Source organism: Protobothrops mucrosquamatus, unplaced genomic scaffold (assembly GCF_001527695.2).
Source record: "Protobothrops mucrosquamatus isolate PMUCROS unplaced genomic scaffold, P.Mucros_1.0 scaffold1386, whole genome shotgun sequence".
Lineage (NCBI taxonomy): Eukaryota > Metazoa > Chordata > Lepidosauria > Squamata > Viperidae > Protobothrops > Protobothrops mucrosquamatus.
Window position 1 is genome coordinate 12,210 of NW_015387573.1, and position 16,241 is coordinate 28,450.

General features: G+C 44.4%; 1 protein-coding gene across 1 annotated transcript; it reads right to left on the minus strand.

Moving 5' to 3' along the window:
- Positions 1-1,381: 1,381 nt before the first annotated feature.
- DUS2 (dihydrouridine synthase 2) lies at positions 1,382-15,650 on the minus strand. Its single transcript, XM_015821719.1, has 16 exons — positions 15,635-15,650; positions 14,414-14,556; positions 13,552-13,597; positions 12,839-12,930; positions 12,181-12,224; positions 11,886-11,946; positions 11,070-11,117; positions 10,447-10,512; positions 8,617-8,687; positions 7,963-8,049; positions 5,695-5,863; positions 5,076-5,197; positions 4,354-4,497; positions 3,945-4,032; positions 2,962-3,035; positions 1,382-1,798 (listed from the first exon to the last, which is right to left on the minus strand). Exons 2-16 carry the CDS (start codon positions 14,537-14,539, stop codon positions 1,567-1,569), a joined length of 1,470 nt encoding a protein of 489 aa, XP_015677205.1. The 5' UTR covers positions 14,540-14,556; positions 15,635-15,650; the 3' UTR covers positions 1,382-1,566.
- Positions 15,651-16,241: the final 591 nt, after the last annotated feature.

The following is a 16,241-nucleotide window of genomic DNA, read 5'->3' on the forward strand; positions in this document are numbered from 1 at the left end:
CCGGGAGCGCCGCGCATGCGTGGTTCCGCCCCCTGCGCCGGCCGAGGCGTAGCTGGCAAGCGGCAGAGACGGAGCAGGCCGACCACCAGCTGGCCCAGCCCAAGGGAGGTAAGGCACCCGCCGGAAAAGGGGGAAAAAATGGCGGACAGCCTTGCTTGGCGACCCCCGTGAAATGGTCGATCGACCCCAAATGGGGTCGTGACCCATAGGTTGAGAACCGCTGCATTAAGGAATATCTGCCAGAACAAAACAAAAAAAAAGACGTTCATTGGAATACACCAGATCTGGGCCATTCATTTTATTTATTTTATTTGGGTTCAGATTTAAATCAAAACGAAAAGGGTTTGAACCAGAGCTTAGGATGGGAAATGCCTTTTTATTGTGACTTACAGACCATAAAAGGCGCAGTGTTTGCAATGCAGATTCCAAGTATCACACATCCGTATTATTTAAAATCGGGATTCTCGACCAAGCGTTAAGGACAAATGAATGGCGCAAGGTTACTAAATCCAGTCCGGTCACCCGCCCTCCTTAGATAAAATTAACATTTTATGCTGATTTTAGATATACTTCTCAGCATTCAGCCAGGATGGACACCTTTTAGGTTTCACGTTAACGACAGAATTGTCATTTGTTATTTTTTGTACATACGTTTTTTTTATTACTATTACTTCCTTGCTCTGTTTGTAGTTGATGCTTTTCTTTTTTTTCCCCCTCGGTTTTTGTATTTTAACTTTGGAGACAAAAAAAAAAAATTATTGTAAAACAAAAAAAAAAAAATTAGCAAGAGGGGAATTGACATTAAACCAGCTGTACGTTTTGTTTGCTGGTATCTCCCATTTCTTCCCCTGGAAAAAAAAGAATCAGCTGCAAACGAAGTATTAAATTCTGAGAAAAGTTCCAATCAGTAACGGTTCAGAATTTTACGCTTCCACCTTTCGTCTCGCTTTTCAACTCCCAGCATTCCCCAGCCAGCCTTAAAGTTGCCAAGACTGCACACCCCTGCCTTAGACAAAGTCAGGAGTGTGGCATTTGTAGGTACCAGGAGGGGTGACCCCCTCCCTCCCTCCCCAGTCCTGCAGTGTGTGCAAGCTACCACAGTTAAATTTTAGAAGATCTTGAAACATCATGTTATGTCGTGAGATTTTGGCTAAAGAACACTAAATGCTTGAGTGAAGAAAGTGGATTATCTTGCAGGATTTAACCACCGGGCGAGAGAGTACACACAACTGAAATAAAGAATTGTAGGAATGCCCGCTCTGTGAGACACACACACACACACACACACATCACCCCAGAAATGGGGACCCCTGGCATAAAAGAATTTGACATGGAGATAAAGCTGCTTCAGGGCCTTAACGGTCCCAATTAAAAAGTTGAAAAATAAAAAAAGAGGTAAAGAATTCCAGGCCTAACACCAAGGAAATGCCAATCAAAATTCCAATTTACCTGTTCCACCTGATTGCCTCCAAGGCAAAATACAGGACAGAGAATGTAGGTGGTGATGGGAAGCTGCATAGTTGTAAAACCCCAGCGAGCACAGCGGAGCAGAGCGTAGGACGGTCGTTAGGAGCTGTGGCAAAGAGATTCTTTGGGAAGAAGATGAGGTTTCTTGCACACAGCGTCGAGCACAAAACAGTCTCTGTGTTCCTCACAGTTTGAAAGTGGCTGATCTCGCCTCTTGCGTTTGTTGAGCGAGGGCTGGTTGGCGCTTTCGTTCCGCTTGCCTTCAGGAAGGCCCAGCGTTCTTAAACAGGCAATAGCCGCCGCTTGTTCGGCGAGCTTCTTGGATTTTTCCCTGGAAAAGAAGAGGACAGGGATAGGGTTGCCAGGAGTCTGAATTTGGATCCTGTCACCGTGGGACCGCAGGGAAGAGTTGTAAGCATGGGGGCTGGATGTACGTCGCTTTCTTCGGTGTTGTGGTAACTTCGCACGGTCGCTAAATGGACAGTTGTAAGTCAAGGATTACCTATATACATAAAGGCCAAACTCTGCATTTGGCAGAGTATCTATTGCGGGGGTCTTCAAACGTGGCCCTTTTATGACTTGTGACATAAGACTTGTGTGATATTGCAGGGGTCTTCAAACTCGTGACATCGCGAGTTTGACATATATGAGCTAGAGCAGGGGTAGGCAACCTTGGCTCTTTTATGACTCGTGGACTTCAACTCCCAGAATTCCTGAGCCAGCCATGCTGAGGGGAAAGGGAGAGGTTTCCAAGCTGAGCCATGCTGGCTCAGGAATTCTGGGAGTTGAAGTCCACGAGTCATGAAGGGGCCATAGTTCCCCCATGCTGGCTCAGGAATTCTGGGAGTTGAAGTCCGCGAGTCATGAAGGGGCCATAGTTCCCCCATGCTGGCTCAGGAATTCTGGGAGTTGAAGTCCACGAGTCATGAAGGGGCCATAGTTCCCCCATGCTGGCTCAGGAATTCTGGGAGTTGAAGTCCACCAGTCATGAAGGGGCCATAGTTCCCCCATGCTGGCTCAGGAATTCTGGGAGTTGAAGTCCACGAGTCATGAAGGGGCCATAGTTCCCCCATGCTGGCTCAGGAATTCTGGGAGTTGAAGTCCACAAGTCATCAAAGGGCCAAGTTTGAAGACCTCAGTTGTAAGATCTAGCACCTGGATGTGTTCTAGGTACTCTTGCTCAAACCACTCCACCCAGCAGGACTCCCAGGAGCGTCTTCTTATCCTTTAGTACGGTGTTTTCCGAACTTGGCAAGTTTAAACTGGGTGGATTTCAACGCCCAGGGTTCTCCAGCCAAGCATAGCCAGCTAGGGAATTCTGGGAGTTGGAAGTCCACTTAAAAGTCGCCACGGTTGGACACCCCTGATCGAAAGGTACTGTGCCGACATTCAGTAGCCCTATTATTCCTCCTCCCTTTCCGAGTTGTTACGAGCAACTCCACTCTTTTTAGCAGAGGATCCCCTTGCAAATACCCTTTCCCAAAAGACGCTTACCATAAAGTTGAGCTGTACTTCTGCCCACCGACCGTCACCACAGAACCGAACAGTCTATCCCGCGGCCTTTCGATCTAGAGCAAGGCGAGAAAACGAAGGGCGGTTGGCTTTGACGTCAACGCAAGCGATCCGTTCAACGTGCTTTGGAGTGAGCGTTGGTGAAACTAGCAAATATTTCAGTGCCAGGCGGGGAACCACCCGCGCTGGTTTAAAGCTAGGATGCAGAAGCTTAATTAAGGCAGCTGGTCCACCCCATTGAAAGCGGCTTTTGGATCTTTGGTTTGCCTGAACAGCTGTTCCTCCAGAAGACAGAGCGAGCTGCCGGTTGAAAAGCTGGAGAATTTCAAAGGCAGCTCGTGATGCGAGAGGCTTGGGCCTAGTGTACGAGCAAAGTGGGTCAAAATTCCCCCCAGACACAAATATTTGCCGAGGCCCCAAGTATCTCTTGCTATCGGAGCCAACGTTTTAAGACAGTGGTTCTCAACCTGTGGGTCGGGACCCCATTTGGGGTCGATCGACCATTTCATGGGGGTCGCCAAGCAAGGCTGTCCGCCATTTTATTTGTCCGCCATTTTTTTTGTCCGCCATTTTTCCCCCCTTTTCCGGCGGGTGCTTTACCTCCCTTGGGCTGGGCCAGCTGGTGGTCGGCCTGCTCTGTCTCTGCCGCTTGCCAGCTACGCCTCGGCCAGCGCAGGGGGCGGAACCACGCATGCGCGGCGCTCCCGGGCAGGGAAAGTCCTCGACTTACGACTGGTTGGGTAGTCCTCGACTTATGACCGGTTTAGTCCTCGACGTACGACCGGTTTAATCCTCGACTTACGACCGGTTGGGGTCGCGGCATTAAAAAGGTTGAGAACCACTGTTTTAAGAGGACCCGATTCCCTATTCAAATTAAATGTTTATTGTGCTCCGAGATCAGCCTAAGAAGAACTTGAAGGGTGGGTGAGTGTTTAACTAATGAATGTTGCCCTATGGTGTCTTACTGTTTCATAAGCAGGTTGAACCAGCTTCTCTCGCCTGCACCATTCCAGAAGATGCATTTTGGGTGTAATTTGTGGGGGATACTCTCGTCTGAAGGAGAAAAAAAAAAGAAAACAAACAATAAATACACACCTGGAGGCCAGGGGCTGCAATCATCTTCAACAGCCCCATCTGTCACACCAACGTTTTTTCAAATTTGGCCATTTTAAAAGAGGCGTGGACTTCAACTCCCAGAATTCCTCAGTTAGCAAGCTGACTTAAGTACCACAAAGTGCAATGAAAATCTTGGCTTAATGTGATGCCTGAACACAGGCAACTGTGTCTCATCAAACCAAGATTAAACAGCCTATGGCTTAAGTGTAACTCAGGTGTAACTCAAAAGAAACAGAGGATGCTAATCATCTCACTTACTTATCAAACTTAACTGCCATTTTAATGACATCTGTGTCTTCAGGGTGATCATCATTATTTGGGCTCTTGACTTGTAGCGAAACTTTTTTCTTCTCCAGTAAATCAGATGCTTCTTGGAAGAAACTACTCATCTCGAAAACCTCACTGATAAAAAAAAAACAAATTAATTCTAGAAAACGTTCAGTTCTGAAAATGAAATATATTTACATATACCTACACATACAGGTAGTCCTCGACTTACAACAGTTCATTTAGCAAACATGCATTTTAATGTTAATATGTATTATTTTAATGTTTCAGTGTTTTATCTTGTTGCTTTTGCTTTGTTGTTAAGTTGCCAAGAGTCGCTTCTAGGCGAGATGGGCAGCACATCGATTTAACAAACACACAAACTAAGCGAGTGGTGCTCAAAAGAACCCCTCTTGATCATTTTGCATTAGGTTTTTATATTACTGGGAATAATAGGAAATGACGAGTAAGATAAGTAAGATTAAATTCCATCTGTGATGTGAAGACTGGAACCATTCTAATAGAATAATAGAAGATTTCCTTCCAGCAATGGCAGTTAGCATGTATTAAAGAAGGAGATAAACAAAAGTGGCAAGTTTTTGCATTAAAAACTGTTAACAAATATTTTAACCTATTTGCATTTTAGCACTGTACACCGTTGGCTTTATCCAGGGACACGTTTAATTAAAATAAAAACATGAAAATGCCCTTACCAGATTTCCTGCAAGGATTGTGCGGCGTGCAGCTTCTTTCCTTGTGCGTTTTCTAATTGGTCCCTTAACATCTGGCACAAGCAATATTTTGTATTGGTGAAGTGATTGTCATATCTCACTGCCTAAGGAAAACAAGATGAGTAACAACACTTTGACAAAGGAGAAACAGAGGCCTTCAAATATCCAATTCTCGTTCATTTCTAGAAAGGCAGATTTCCAACTCTCTTTGACTTGCAGGAAACTTTAAAATGTGTCAGAAACCTGGTACTAAAAAAAACCCTCATCTTTCTCTCGTAGCAGACATCTAGATTGAACAAACTGTGTAGTTTACAGATGGGGAACAGTTACTCCATTAAGGGCAGACTTCCTTTCAATACAATATCTTATTAGATTTATATCCCGCTTTTCCTTCAGGGCCCCAGAGAGACTTAAACAGTGCTTCTTCTCCTCTTTTCCCTAAAGCAGGGGGTCTCCACACCTGACAACTTCAACTGTACAGAACTGCAGGAACCTGCAGTTATGAAACCCAGAGAAATGGGAGACCACGGTTTCACGTTCCTGCAGATATAATTAAGCCTTCCCCCCCCCCCCCAAAGAGACTGCTATCAAGAATGCCTACGTATTTGATGTATTCCTCCATGACGTCCTTCAGGGGCAAAGAGCCTTCCTTCCTGAAGATGGAGGGGTTCCACATGGCAGCCCGGGCGACCATTACGGAAGATGCTGAAGTCGCTTCCTGGAAGATCCGGAGGTCAGAATATTCTTTGATGAAATCGTAGGATCCTCCACTGAAAGGAGAACATTGTCTGCATTACCAGCAGTGGTGCATGGACATGGTGTAGATTAGATGTGGTGTCTATGAGGATTCTCAGTTATCCAGGTGCTAGTTGCATCAAAAGTGGTTTTTATTTTGAAAAGGAGACTGGATTCTCAGTTATCCAGGTCCTAGTTGCATCAAAAGTGGTTTTTATTTTGAAAAGGCGACTGGATTCTCAGTTATCCAGGTGCTAGTTGCATCAAAAGTATTTTTATATTTTGAAAAGGAGACTGGATTCTCAGTTATCCAGGTCCTAGTGGCATCAAAAGTGCTTTTTATTTTGAAAAGGAGACTGGATTCTCAGTTATCCAGGTCCTAGTGGCATCAAAAGTGCTTTTTATTTTGAAAAGGAGGCTGGATTCTCAGTTATCCAGGTCCTAGTTGCATCAAAAGTGGTTTTTTATTTTGAAAAGGCGACTGGATTCTCAGTTATCCAGGTCCTAGTTGCATCAAAAGTGGTTTTTTATTTTGAAAAGGCGACTGGATTCTCAGTTATCCAGGTCCTAGTTGCATCAAAAGTGGTTTTTTATTTTGAAAAGGAGACTGGATTCTCAGTTATCCAGGTCCTAGTTGCATCAAAAATGGTTTTTTATTTTGAAAAGGAGACTGGATTCTCAGTTATCCAGGTCCTAGTTGCATCAAAAATGGTTTTTTATTTTGAAAAGGCGACTGGACTGATATTTTTTTTTTTGAGGAAAAACAAGATGTTTAGCTTCCTATCCCAGAAGCTTCATCAGTTGCATCAGATGCTGTGGGAGATGGAAAGGAGAGTTATTGACAAGTTGAGATTAGTTGGTGGGAGGGGGGAATGACTGGTTCTGACAGGATGGTGGTTCCACACCTCTGATTCAGGAGACCCTGAGGTCATAGGTAAAACCCCAAGTAGCGACAACGGCTCTCAGAGAGTGTTAAAGATGAGATGACCGCAAAGAAAACACAATCTTTCCATCCCCCCCACACACATCCTGTCAGAACTTATCACTCTCCCTCCCACGACGAATCTCAACTGTCAATAACTCTCCTTCCATCTCCCCTAGCTTCTGATATAAATGATGAAGCTTCTGGGATAGGAAGCGAAAAGTCTTGTTTTTCCTCCAAAAAAGCCAGTCCAGTTGCCTTTTTTAAAATAAAAAAAACCCACTTTTGTTAGACGTTGTGCATTCTGCAGAACAGCAAAGCTGCTGAGAGGTATGTTCCCAAACTCTGGAGAGGGTGGGACACACCTTCAAAGCGGGCATCGAGCAATTCAAAGGGCCAAGATCTACGCAGGCATTCTGTCAATCAGTCATCTGGGCAACTTGAAGCATGCTAGCTAGGAAATTCTGGAAGTTGAGGTCCACTCAGCTTAAAGCCAACCCAGTTTGGAAAACACACTGCTTTAAAAAAAAATGTTAGCATGAATAGCCCAGTACACATAGTCCTCGACTTACAACAGTTCATTTAGTGACAGTTCAAAGTTACAAAAGCACTGCAAAAAGGGACATAACTATTTTTCATAGTCTCAACCTTTGCAGCATCCCCCCCCCATGGTCACGTGATCAAGATTCAGGCGCTTGGCAACTGGCTTGTATTTATGACGGGGTCATGTGATCCTCTTTTACCACCTTCTGACAAACAAAACCAATGTTCCTAATTTAAGAACTGCAGCGATTCACTTAACCATGGTGGTTAAATGGGGCAAAGCTCACGTAACAAATGTCTCACTTAACAACGGAAAAATTGAGATCAGTTGTGGTCATAAGTCAAAGACTAGGCCAGGGGTAGGCAACCTTGGCTCTTTTATGACTGGTGGACTTCAACTCCCAGAATTCCTGAGCCAGCATGGCTCAGCTTGGAAGCCTCTCCCTTTCCCCTCAGCATGGCTGGCTCAGGAATTCTGGGAGTTGAAGTCCATGAGTCATCAAAGAGCCGAGGTTGCCTACCCCTGGACTAGTGTATAGCAGATGTCTGAAGCTCTGCTGACTGCAGGAGAGGCAACATTTATGTCCACAATGCACTGTCATCCATCAGGTCAGCTTGTTTGCGCCAAGGCTGGACGCTCCGGCCGGAGAGTGAATTCGTTCTACTTACTTGGCTATTACTGGGATGGAAACTACCTCAGAGATGGCTTTGATCACATCACAGTGGACAGGGTGCTGAGGCCTCTCCTCTTTCTTCCTTCATAAGGGAAAGACCAGAGATTAGCAACAGCACTTAAGACACCGCTTCACAGTGCTTTACAGCCCTCTCTAAGCGGTTTACAGAGTCAGCCTATTTGCCCCCAACAATCTGGGTCCTCATTTGACCGACCTTGGAAAGATGGAAGGCTGAGTCAACCTTGAGTCGGTCAAGATCGATCTCTTGGCAGTCAACAGAATTAGCCTGCAATACTGCATTCTAACTACTGCGCATCATGGATGGATGGATAGAAGGAAGGGCAATAGCAATAGCACTTAGACTTAGATACCGCTTCACAGTGCTTTTACAGCCCTCTCTAAGCAGTTTACAGAGTCAACCTATTGCCCCCAACAATCTGGGTGCTCCTTTGACCGACCTCGGAAGGATGGAAGGCTGAGTCAACCTTGAGCCGGTCAGCATCGAACTGTTAGCAGTGGGCGGAGTCAGCCTGAAATACTGTATTGTAACCACCGCGCCACCATGGCTTTTGAGCAGCAGAGCCAATTCCAACCTCAAAGGGTTTTATGATTAGAAGGACCCATCTTTTCAGATGGAGGATTAGTTTACCTTCCATGAACAGCAATAGCAGCAACTCCCGCCTGCTCTATCCTCTTCACTAATCTTAGAGTTTCTTCTTCCTGAAAATGGTGGTGGGGGGAAAAAAAATCAACACTCACCCAAGTTTACTACTTAACTTTCCTGAAACTAAATGTGGATGAGATTCCACACAAGTATGCATAATCTTTTTTTTTTTTTTTGAGGAAAAAGGTGGCCAGTTGGTGTCCCCCACAGGTTGGACTTGCCCAACCCATTACAACATGCGCCAGGTTCTTGGCAGCTGCCTTAAACCCCAAATGATTCATTTTGCCAAGTACAAGTCCTTAATGAGATTTATCGGGATGAGATTACAGGAATTACAGCAAATAAATTCCCGGTTTTGAAATACTATGTGTCTGTGTGTTATGAAGAAAATCAGAAAGCCCCCATTAGCTGCAGTCACCATTATCTCCCTTATTGGTTCATTTTCACTCGGTGCAGTTGCTGCTAACGAAGCAAAAACTGAATTTTTGCATCGAAAGTGATCTGTCCAAGAAAAAAAAGGGGGTCTGTACATTATAGACTTTATAACATTATATAGGAATGGCTACTGTTTTAAGCCTAAAACGTTCAATGGCCGAATCTGTGTGGGAACTGTTCACATCAGTTTTAGATTTCCCCTCCTTTGTTGTCGTCAGAAAATTCTTGTTCTCTCCGTCTTGCGAAACCTTTAAATCCGGGGTGCTGCAATGATGAAGTCATGTCTCCTCAAGTTCTCCACCAAACAATAAACAAGCTAAATGGACTCTTAATGACTTCCTATCGCCGTCTTCTCATGAACAAGGCCCACAGCTCTGCCTGCAAGCTGCACATAAAAAAAAAAATCTTCCTGCTCTCAGCCTGATCCTCCAGACAAGCTCTGAACTAGGAATACGGGAAAGCTTGAATAGGTTCCCAGACGCCATTAAGTGTTACTGCCAAGCAAAAAAAAACAAACACAAAAAACCAACAACACATCACTCCGCAAAGGAAAACACAGGGCTACAGATATTCGCCACTATTGCAAACCGCCTAGTTGTGACCTCTGCACGGCTTTTGGTAGAGCTCCACTCAACGTATTCCCGCCCTGCTGCCTTTTCACAGCCCCCTCCGGTTCCTCCAGTTCTCCACCTGCTCTTATTTTTACAAACAGCCACAGAACACGACAAGCCGGGCGCTCGGCATACTCACGGATTCTATTCTGTCCGGATCAGACAAGAGCGCCGCTCCCATTCCGCCCTGGGAAAATACATAAAAAATAGGCCTTCGTTCATCTCAGCAGCCCAAAATATCCCCAGGAGGTTCTACAGGTAGTCCTCGATTTGCAACCGCTGGAAGTTACAACGGCATTCGGAAAAAAGCGACCCGTGACTGTTGCGGCATCTCCACAAGTCATGTGATCAAAACCCAGGTGCTTGGCAACTGGTATGGACTTAGGACAGTTGCATTGTCCCAGGATCATCTGATCACCATTTTAAAACTTTCTCAGCCGGCTTTCGACAAAGCCAAGGGGGGGGGGGGGGAAAGGCAGATTTGCTTAATGACCGCATGATTCAATTAACCACTGCGGTGATTTGCTTAACAATTGTGGGGAAAAGGTTATAAAGTTGTTGACTCGGCCTTCCATCCTCTGGAGGTAAAATGAGGACCCAGATTGTTGGGGGCTGGCTCTGTGAACTGCTTAGAGAGGGTTGTAAAGCTCTATGGGGCAGTATGTAAGCCTAAGTGCTGTTGCTATTGCCCTCCCTCCCTCCCNCACTAGACAGGTTCTTTTTTTTCCCCCAGACATGTAATATCTGAAATATTGTAATATATCCTTACCGATGACAAAATTCGGATTTTGCAAGTTACCGGCTTAGACACACCCTTGACAAGTGTAGTCAAAATCTAAAGGGGAGGAAACAACAGCAGTCTTTTAAGAACAAGAGAGGCAGAACGCTTTGGAAATTTAGGCCAGTGCTGCAATGATGAAGTCATGTCTCCTCAAGTTCTCCACCAAACAATAAACAAGCTAAATGGACTCTTAATGACTTCCTATCGCCGTCTTCTCATGAACAAGGCCCACAGCTCTGCCTGCAAGCTGCACATAAAAAAAAAAATCTTCCTGCTCTCAGCCTGATCCTCCAGACAAGCTCTGAACTAGGAATACGGGAAAGCTTGAATAGGTTCCCAGACGCCATTAAGTGTTACTGCCAAGCAAAAAAAACAAACACAAAAAACCAACAACACATCACTCCGCAAAGGAAAACACAGGGCTACAGATATTCGCCACTATTGCAAACCGCCTAGTTGTGACCCCTGCACGGCTTTTGGTAGAGCTCCACTCAACGTATTCCTGCCTTGCTGCCTTTTCACAGCCCCCTCCACTTCCTCCAGTTCTCCACCTGCTCTTATTTTTACAAACAGCCACAGAACACGACAAGCCGGGCGCTCGGCATACTCACGGATTCTATTCTGTCCGGATCAGACAAGAGCGCCGCTCCCATTCCGCCCTGGGAAAATACATAAAAAATAGGCCTTCGTTCATCTCAGCAGCCCAAAATATCCGCAGGAGGTTCTACAGGTAGTCCTCGATTTGCAACCGCTGGAAGTTACAACGGCATTCGGAAAAAAGCGACCCGTGACTGTTGCGGCATCTCCACAAGTCATGTGATCAAAACCCAGGTGCTTGGCAACTGGTATGGACTTATGACAGTTGCATTGTCCCAGGATCATCTGATCACCATTTTTAAACTTTCTCAGCCGGCTTTCGACAAAGCCGGGGGGGGGGGGGGGGAAAGGCAGATTTGCTTAATGACCGCATGATTCAATTAACCACTGCGGTGATTTGCTTAACAATTGTGGGGAAAAGGTTATAAAGTTGTTGACTCGGCCTTCCATCCTCTGGAGATAAAATGAGGACCCAGATTGTTGGGGGCTGGCTCTGTGAACTGCTTAGAGAGGGTTGCAAAGCACTATGGGGCAGTATGTAAGCCTAAGTGCTGTTGCTATTGCCCTCCCTCCCTCCCTCCCTCCCTCCCTCCCATCCATCCATCCATCCATCCATCCATCCATCCATCCATCCATCCATCCATCCATCCATCCATCCATCCATCCATCCATCCATCCATCCATCCATCCATGATGCGCAGTGGTTAGAATGCAGTATTTCAGGCTAATTCTGCCCACTGCCCACTTCGATGCTGACCGGCTCAAGGTTGACTCAGCCTTCCATACTTTGTAGGTTAAAAAAAACTATAAATGGGCAAGATCAACCTTACCTTTGTGGAATATTCTTTGGGGCATCCCATGTTGACATCGATGCCAGCGATGTCATCCTCTCTGAAACGACAAGGCAAAAAGACAATCACAAAGGCATGAGGAGATTTTTTTTAACATTTAGACACACACAAACACTATTAAGCAATTCATTTTCAGAGTAACTAGCCAGTGGCTGAATGCTTTCACTTTTGTTTATATGGCATATGAGCTCACGAGAATTGTTCGAACGTAACATGAAAGAAGTACAACACATAAGTAACATGCATGTAAATATATACACGGACAGATACCTACACAAGTTTGGCTACCGCCAAGGCTCTCTCAGCATCAGCTGTGCCCTGAACAACAGCGAGGGGAAAAAACATATAGGATTATTTTTCTAGAAAGATTGTTAGTTCATTCTTCAGCTCCACAGCTCACAGAATTGCTCGCATATACATTAAAAAAAATAGAGGTACTCCTCATTAAAAAAAAAAAAACCTAGATAGGACTGGCAACTCTATCGTTAAGTAAAGCAGCCATTGTGGGAAATGAACTGCACTTTCTGGCTGGAAAGAGACAAGACTATTGTCAGGTGCAGTTTCACAAGCACATGTGCAGTTGCAATAAGGATTTATTGCAATGGTTGGCAAATATCTATAGCTCTGGTGTAGGATGAGGGTGAACGTTCGTTCTCCGAGCTTGTGGGTTGGTTTCTGAACATTTTAATAGTAGTAGTAATAGTAGTAGTAGTAATAATAGTAATAATAATAATAATATTTCTTGAAATCTCTTTCTCTCAATCTCTCCACTCTGTGAGGAGGGTGGGGGAGGCCAGACAAACAAGAGATTGCCTACAGAAATAGATTTTCTTTCTCTCCCCACGTGACCACCCCGATTTTATGACCTTTTTGTGGCGGTTGTTTCACTTGAGCAGTTAGCTTTGCTTTTGTAAATCTTAACAGTTTCATACCATTTGAAAAACAACGTGGTTTTTTTCTCTTGCACAAGTCCTGAACACCACTCTCTCGTTGGGGGCAACAAAGTCCACCGTTCCAAGAATATCTGTGGGACACAGAAGGGAAGAAGTCTTTACTTAAGGACTCAATTAACAGATTGTTAATTATTAATTAACACAACCCATAGTGCCATTCAAGATTTCACTTCTTAGATCTTCACCGCTGATTACAGCCAAAGATTAAATCACGATATCAATGCTGAAAATTCAGTTTGTAATTGTGTTTATTAAATTTGCTGGATATGGCATTTTTACATAAGCTCTGAATGCTTCTGAAAAAAGGAGCATCCTTTACATAAATGTCAAAAACAATATATTTAATAATCTATAAATAAAGTTAAACATGCCAGCAATTTATAAGATGAGCCATAAGCAAGAACAGGTCAGTATTATTATATACGTTTAGTTTAGTTTACAGCTGGAATGATTAATTATATACACTATAATTTGATCAAAAGTTTATGGGTTACATATTCAAATATGTACGAACCAATTATTACCATTTTTTTACCACTGTTAATTTCAGTTTCATCAAGACGTTTTAATTTCTTTAACAAGCACTTTATTTAAAGAAAACAGGCCACATTAATCATTGTCTTCAGCTACCAGTTAGGAAAAACAGAACTTTTTCATTTTATTTGTCGCTCAAATATCAAATAAATACTTGCCATTTACAACTCTTTTGCACTGAAGCATCTTTATGTCAATCAGCTCCTTAAAGAACAAGGCAAAGGTTAACAAAGAATTTCATCCCAATAGGGGGAAAAACAATTTTTAAAAAGTAACCCCCTTTCCCTTTAATATACAGAAGAGGTGACTGCTGTCTTCTGAGATATTTCAAGACTAGTTTTCAGCTCTGGAAATTCCCTAGTGGTCTCTCTTCCCAGTTAGTATTGGTCGATGCTGCCATTTGCAGAGACAGAATTACAATTATATAAATACTGAAGAGGCTTTTACAATCAGAATCCAAAACCCTTGCTTCAAATACGGTTTCTAGCATTCTATTTGCGAACTCTATTCAGAGTGTTTCCCTCTATGAATTACTACATAATGGCTGGTATACATAACTACATAATGGTTCATATACATTTTGTATACTGCACGGGTCAGAAAGAGGGTTGAGAAAATATATACAGACCCCTCACATAAACCCTAAACACAAACTATTTCAACTGCTCCCCTTAAGACGCCACGATACGACATTGCATTCCAAAACAACCAGACATAAAAACAGGTTGTTCCCTCTGTTGAAAACCTAGTTACCATACTACTGTCTTATATCTAAGTATATTTACCCACATCGTATGGCTGTATTACTATTACCCTTCCCATCTTTTCTACTACTTTCTCCTGTTGGTATCCTAGGATTATATTACTTTGTTGTTTGTATGTACACTGAGAGCTTATTACACCGGTGGCAAATTACTTTTTTGTCCAATCACACACGGCCAATAAAGCCATCTATTCTATTCCTATTCCATTATCTCCTGAAAACAGTCTGAAAGAGATAGAAACACCCCTGTCCCCTACCTCACAATACACAATGTCAGCACCATAATCCAAAGCCAGCAGTCTCATCGGCAGGGTCCCAACCCGCACCATGGGCGCCAGTATTGCTTTATTTGTGAAACTGAGGGCTATGCAGTTCATTGGCATGATGTCTTTGGAATCAGCTGAAAGAAAGAAAAGTAGGGGAGAAAACATGTTCAAAAATTAGAGAGTCCCACTGAATTGAAGTAACGTAAAAACTGACCAATTAAATTATTCTTTGCATAAATAAGGAAAATCAGCAACAAAGATGACTAGGGGACTGGAGGCTAAAACATATAAGGAACGGTTGCTGGAATTCGGTATGTCTAGTTTAATGAAGAGAAGGACGAGGGGGGACATGATAGCAGAATTCCAATATCTCAGGGGCTGCCCCAAAGAAGAGGGAGTCAAGCTATTCTCCAAAGCGCCTGAAGGCAGGACAAGAAGCAACGGATGGAAACTAACCAAGGAGAGAAGCAACCTGGAACTGAGGAGAAACTTCCTGACAGTTAGAACAATTAACCAGTGGAACCACCTGCCTCCAGAAGCGGTGAATGCTCCAACACTGGAAGTTTTTAAGAAGAGACTGGACAGCCATTTGTTTGAAATGGTGTAGGGCAGGGGTAGGCAACCTTGGCTCTTTTATGAGTCGTGGACTTCAACTCCCAGAATTCCTGATCCAGCCATGCTGGCTCAGGGATTCTGGGAGTTGAAGTCCACGAGTCATAAAAGAGCCAAGGTTGCCTACCCCTGGTATAGGGTTTCCTGCCTGAGCAGGGGGTTGGACTAGATGACCTCCAAGGTCCCTTCCAACTTTATTGTTGTTGTTGTTATTATTATTATTAAAATCCCATCCATTGCACTTATAACTATCACAGTCAGATACAGCATCCAATCCTGGCTTAATGTGTTGCCCTATACAAAAGAACCTACTCCAACCAAGTTACGGTTTGATTCTGATAAAACAGCCCTATCCATGCAAAGCCGGCTGAGGAATTCTGGGAGTTGAAGTCCACAAGTCTTCAAGCTGCCAAGGTTGGAGACCTCTCTTCTAGTCTAAGATAACGAACCTATTGAACACTCTCGCCTCCTGTTTCCCCTACTACAACAACCCCGTGAAGTGGGCCGGGTTCCCGCCGGGCCCAGCCTGCCCCAGGCCTTCCCTCCGCCGGGGGAAGCCAGGCGAGCCTCAGGTCGGAAGCGGCTCCCACCGCAACTCACCAGACGCCGGTTCCCATCGCTCGGGCCCGCCTCGTCCGCTGCCGCGCATGCGCCAGGCGACGAGATATGACGTCACTGCCTTGTCCTTTTTTTTTCTCCCCCCCCACACATTCGAAGCAGAGATATGAAAGGGTAGAGATGCCCAGATGTAAACAAATGCCAAAGTTGTTTTTTTCGAATTACAATTGTACAATTGTACTTCCATAAACGTTCAGTGGATCCCATATCAATGAAATCAGGCCTCCGCGCTTGGCTCGCCCTTATAACGGTTATACGGAATGCCCCATGCTTCAAAAATTCTTAGGATTCCTGACCGAATTGATAAAATCCGGTTGGCTGGAAACAAAATTATGACATACTTATAAACGACCCGTTCAAATGTTTGCGGCCCAGTTCTGATAAACCGCAAGTTTATTACTATAGTCTTAACCCAGGAGTCTTCAAACTTGGCCCTTTTATGACTTGTGGACTTCAACTCCCAGAATTCCTCAGCCAGCCATGCCTGGCTGAGGAATTCTGGGAGTTGAAGTCCACAAGTCATTAAAAGGGCCAAGTTTGAAGACCCCCTGATTCTAACCCACGCTCTCAGCTGATCTCTATGTTTACT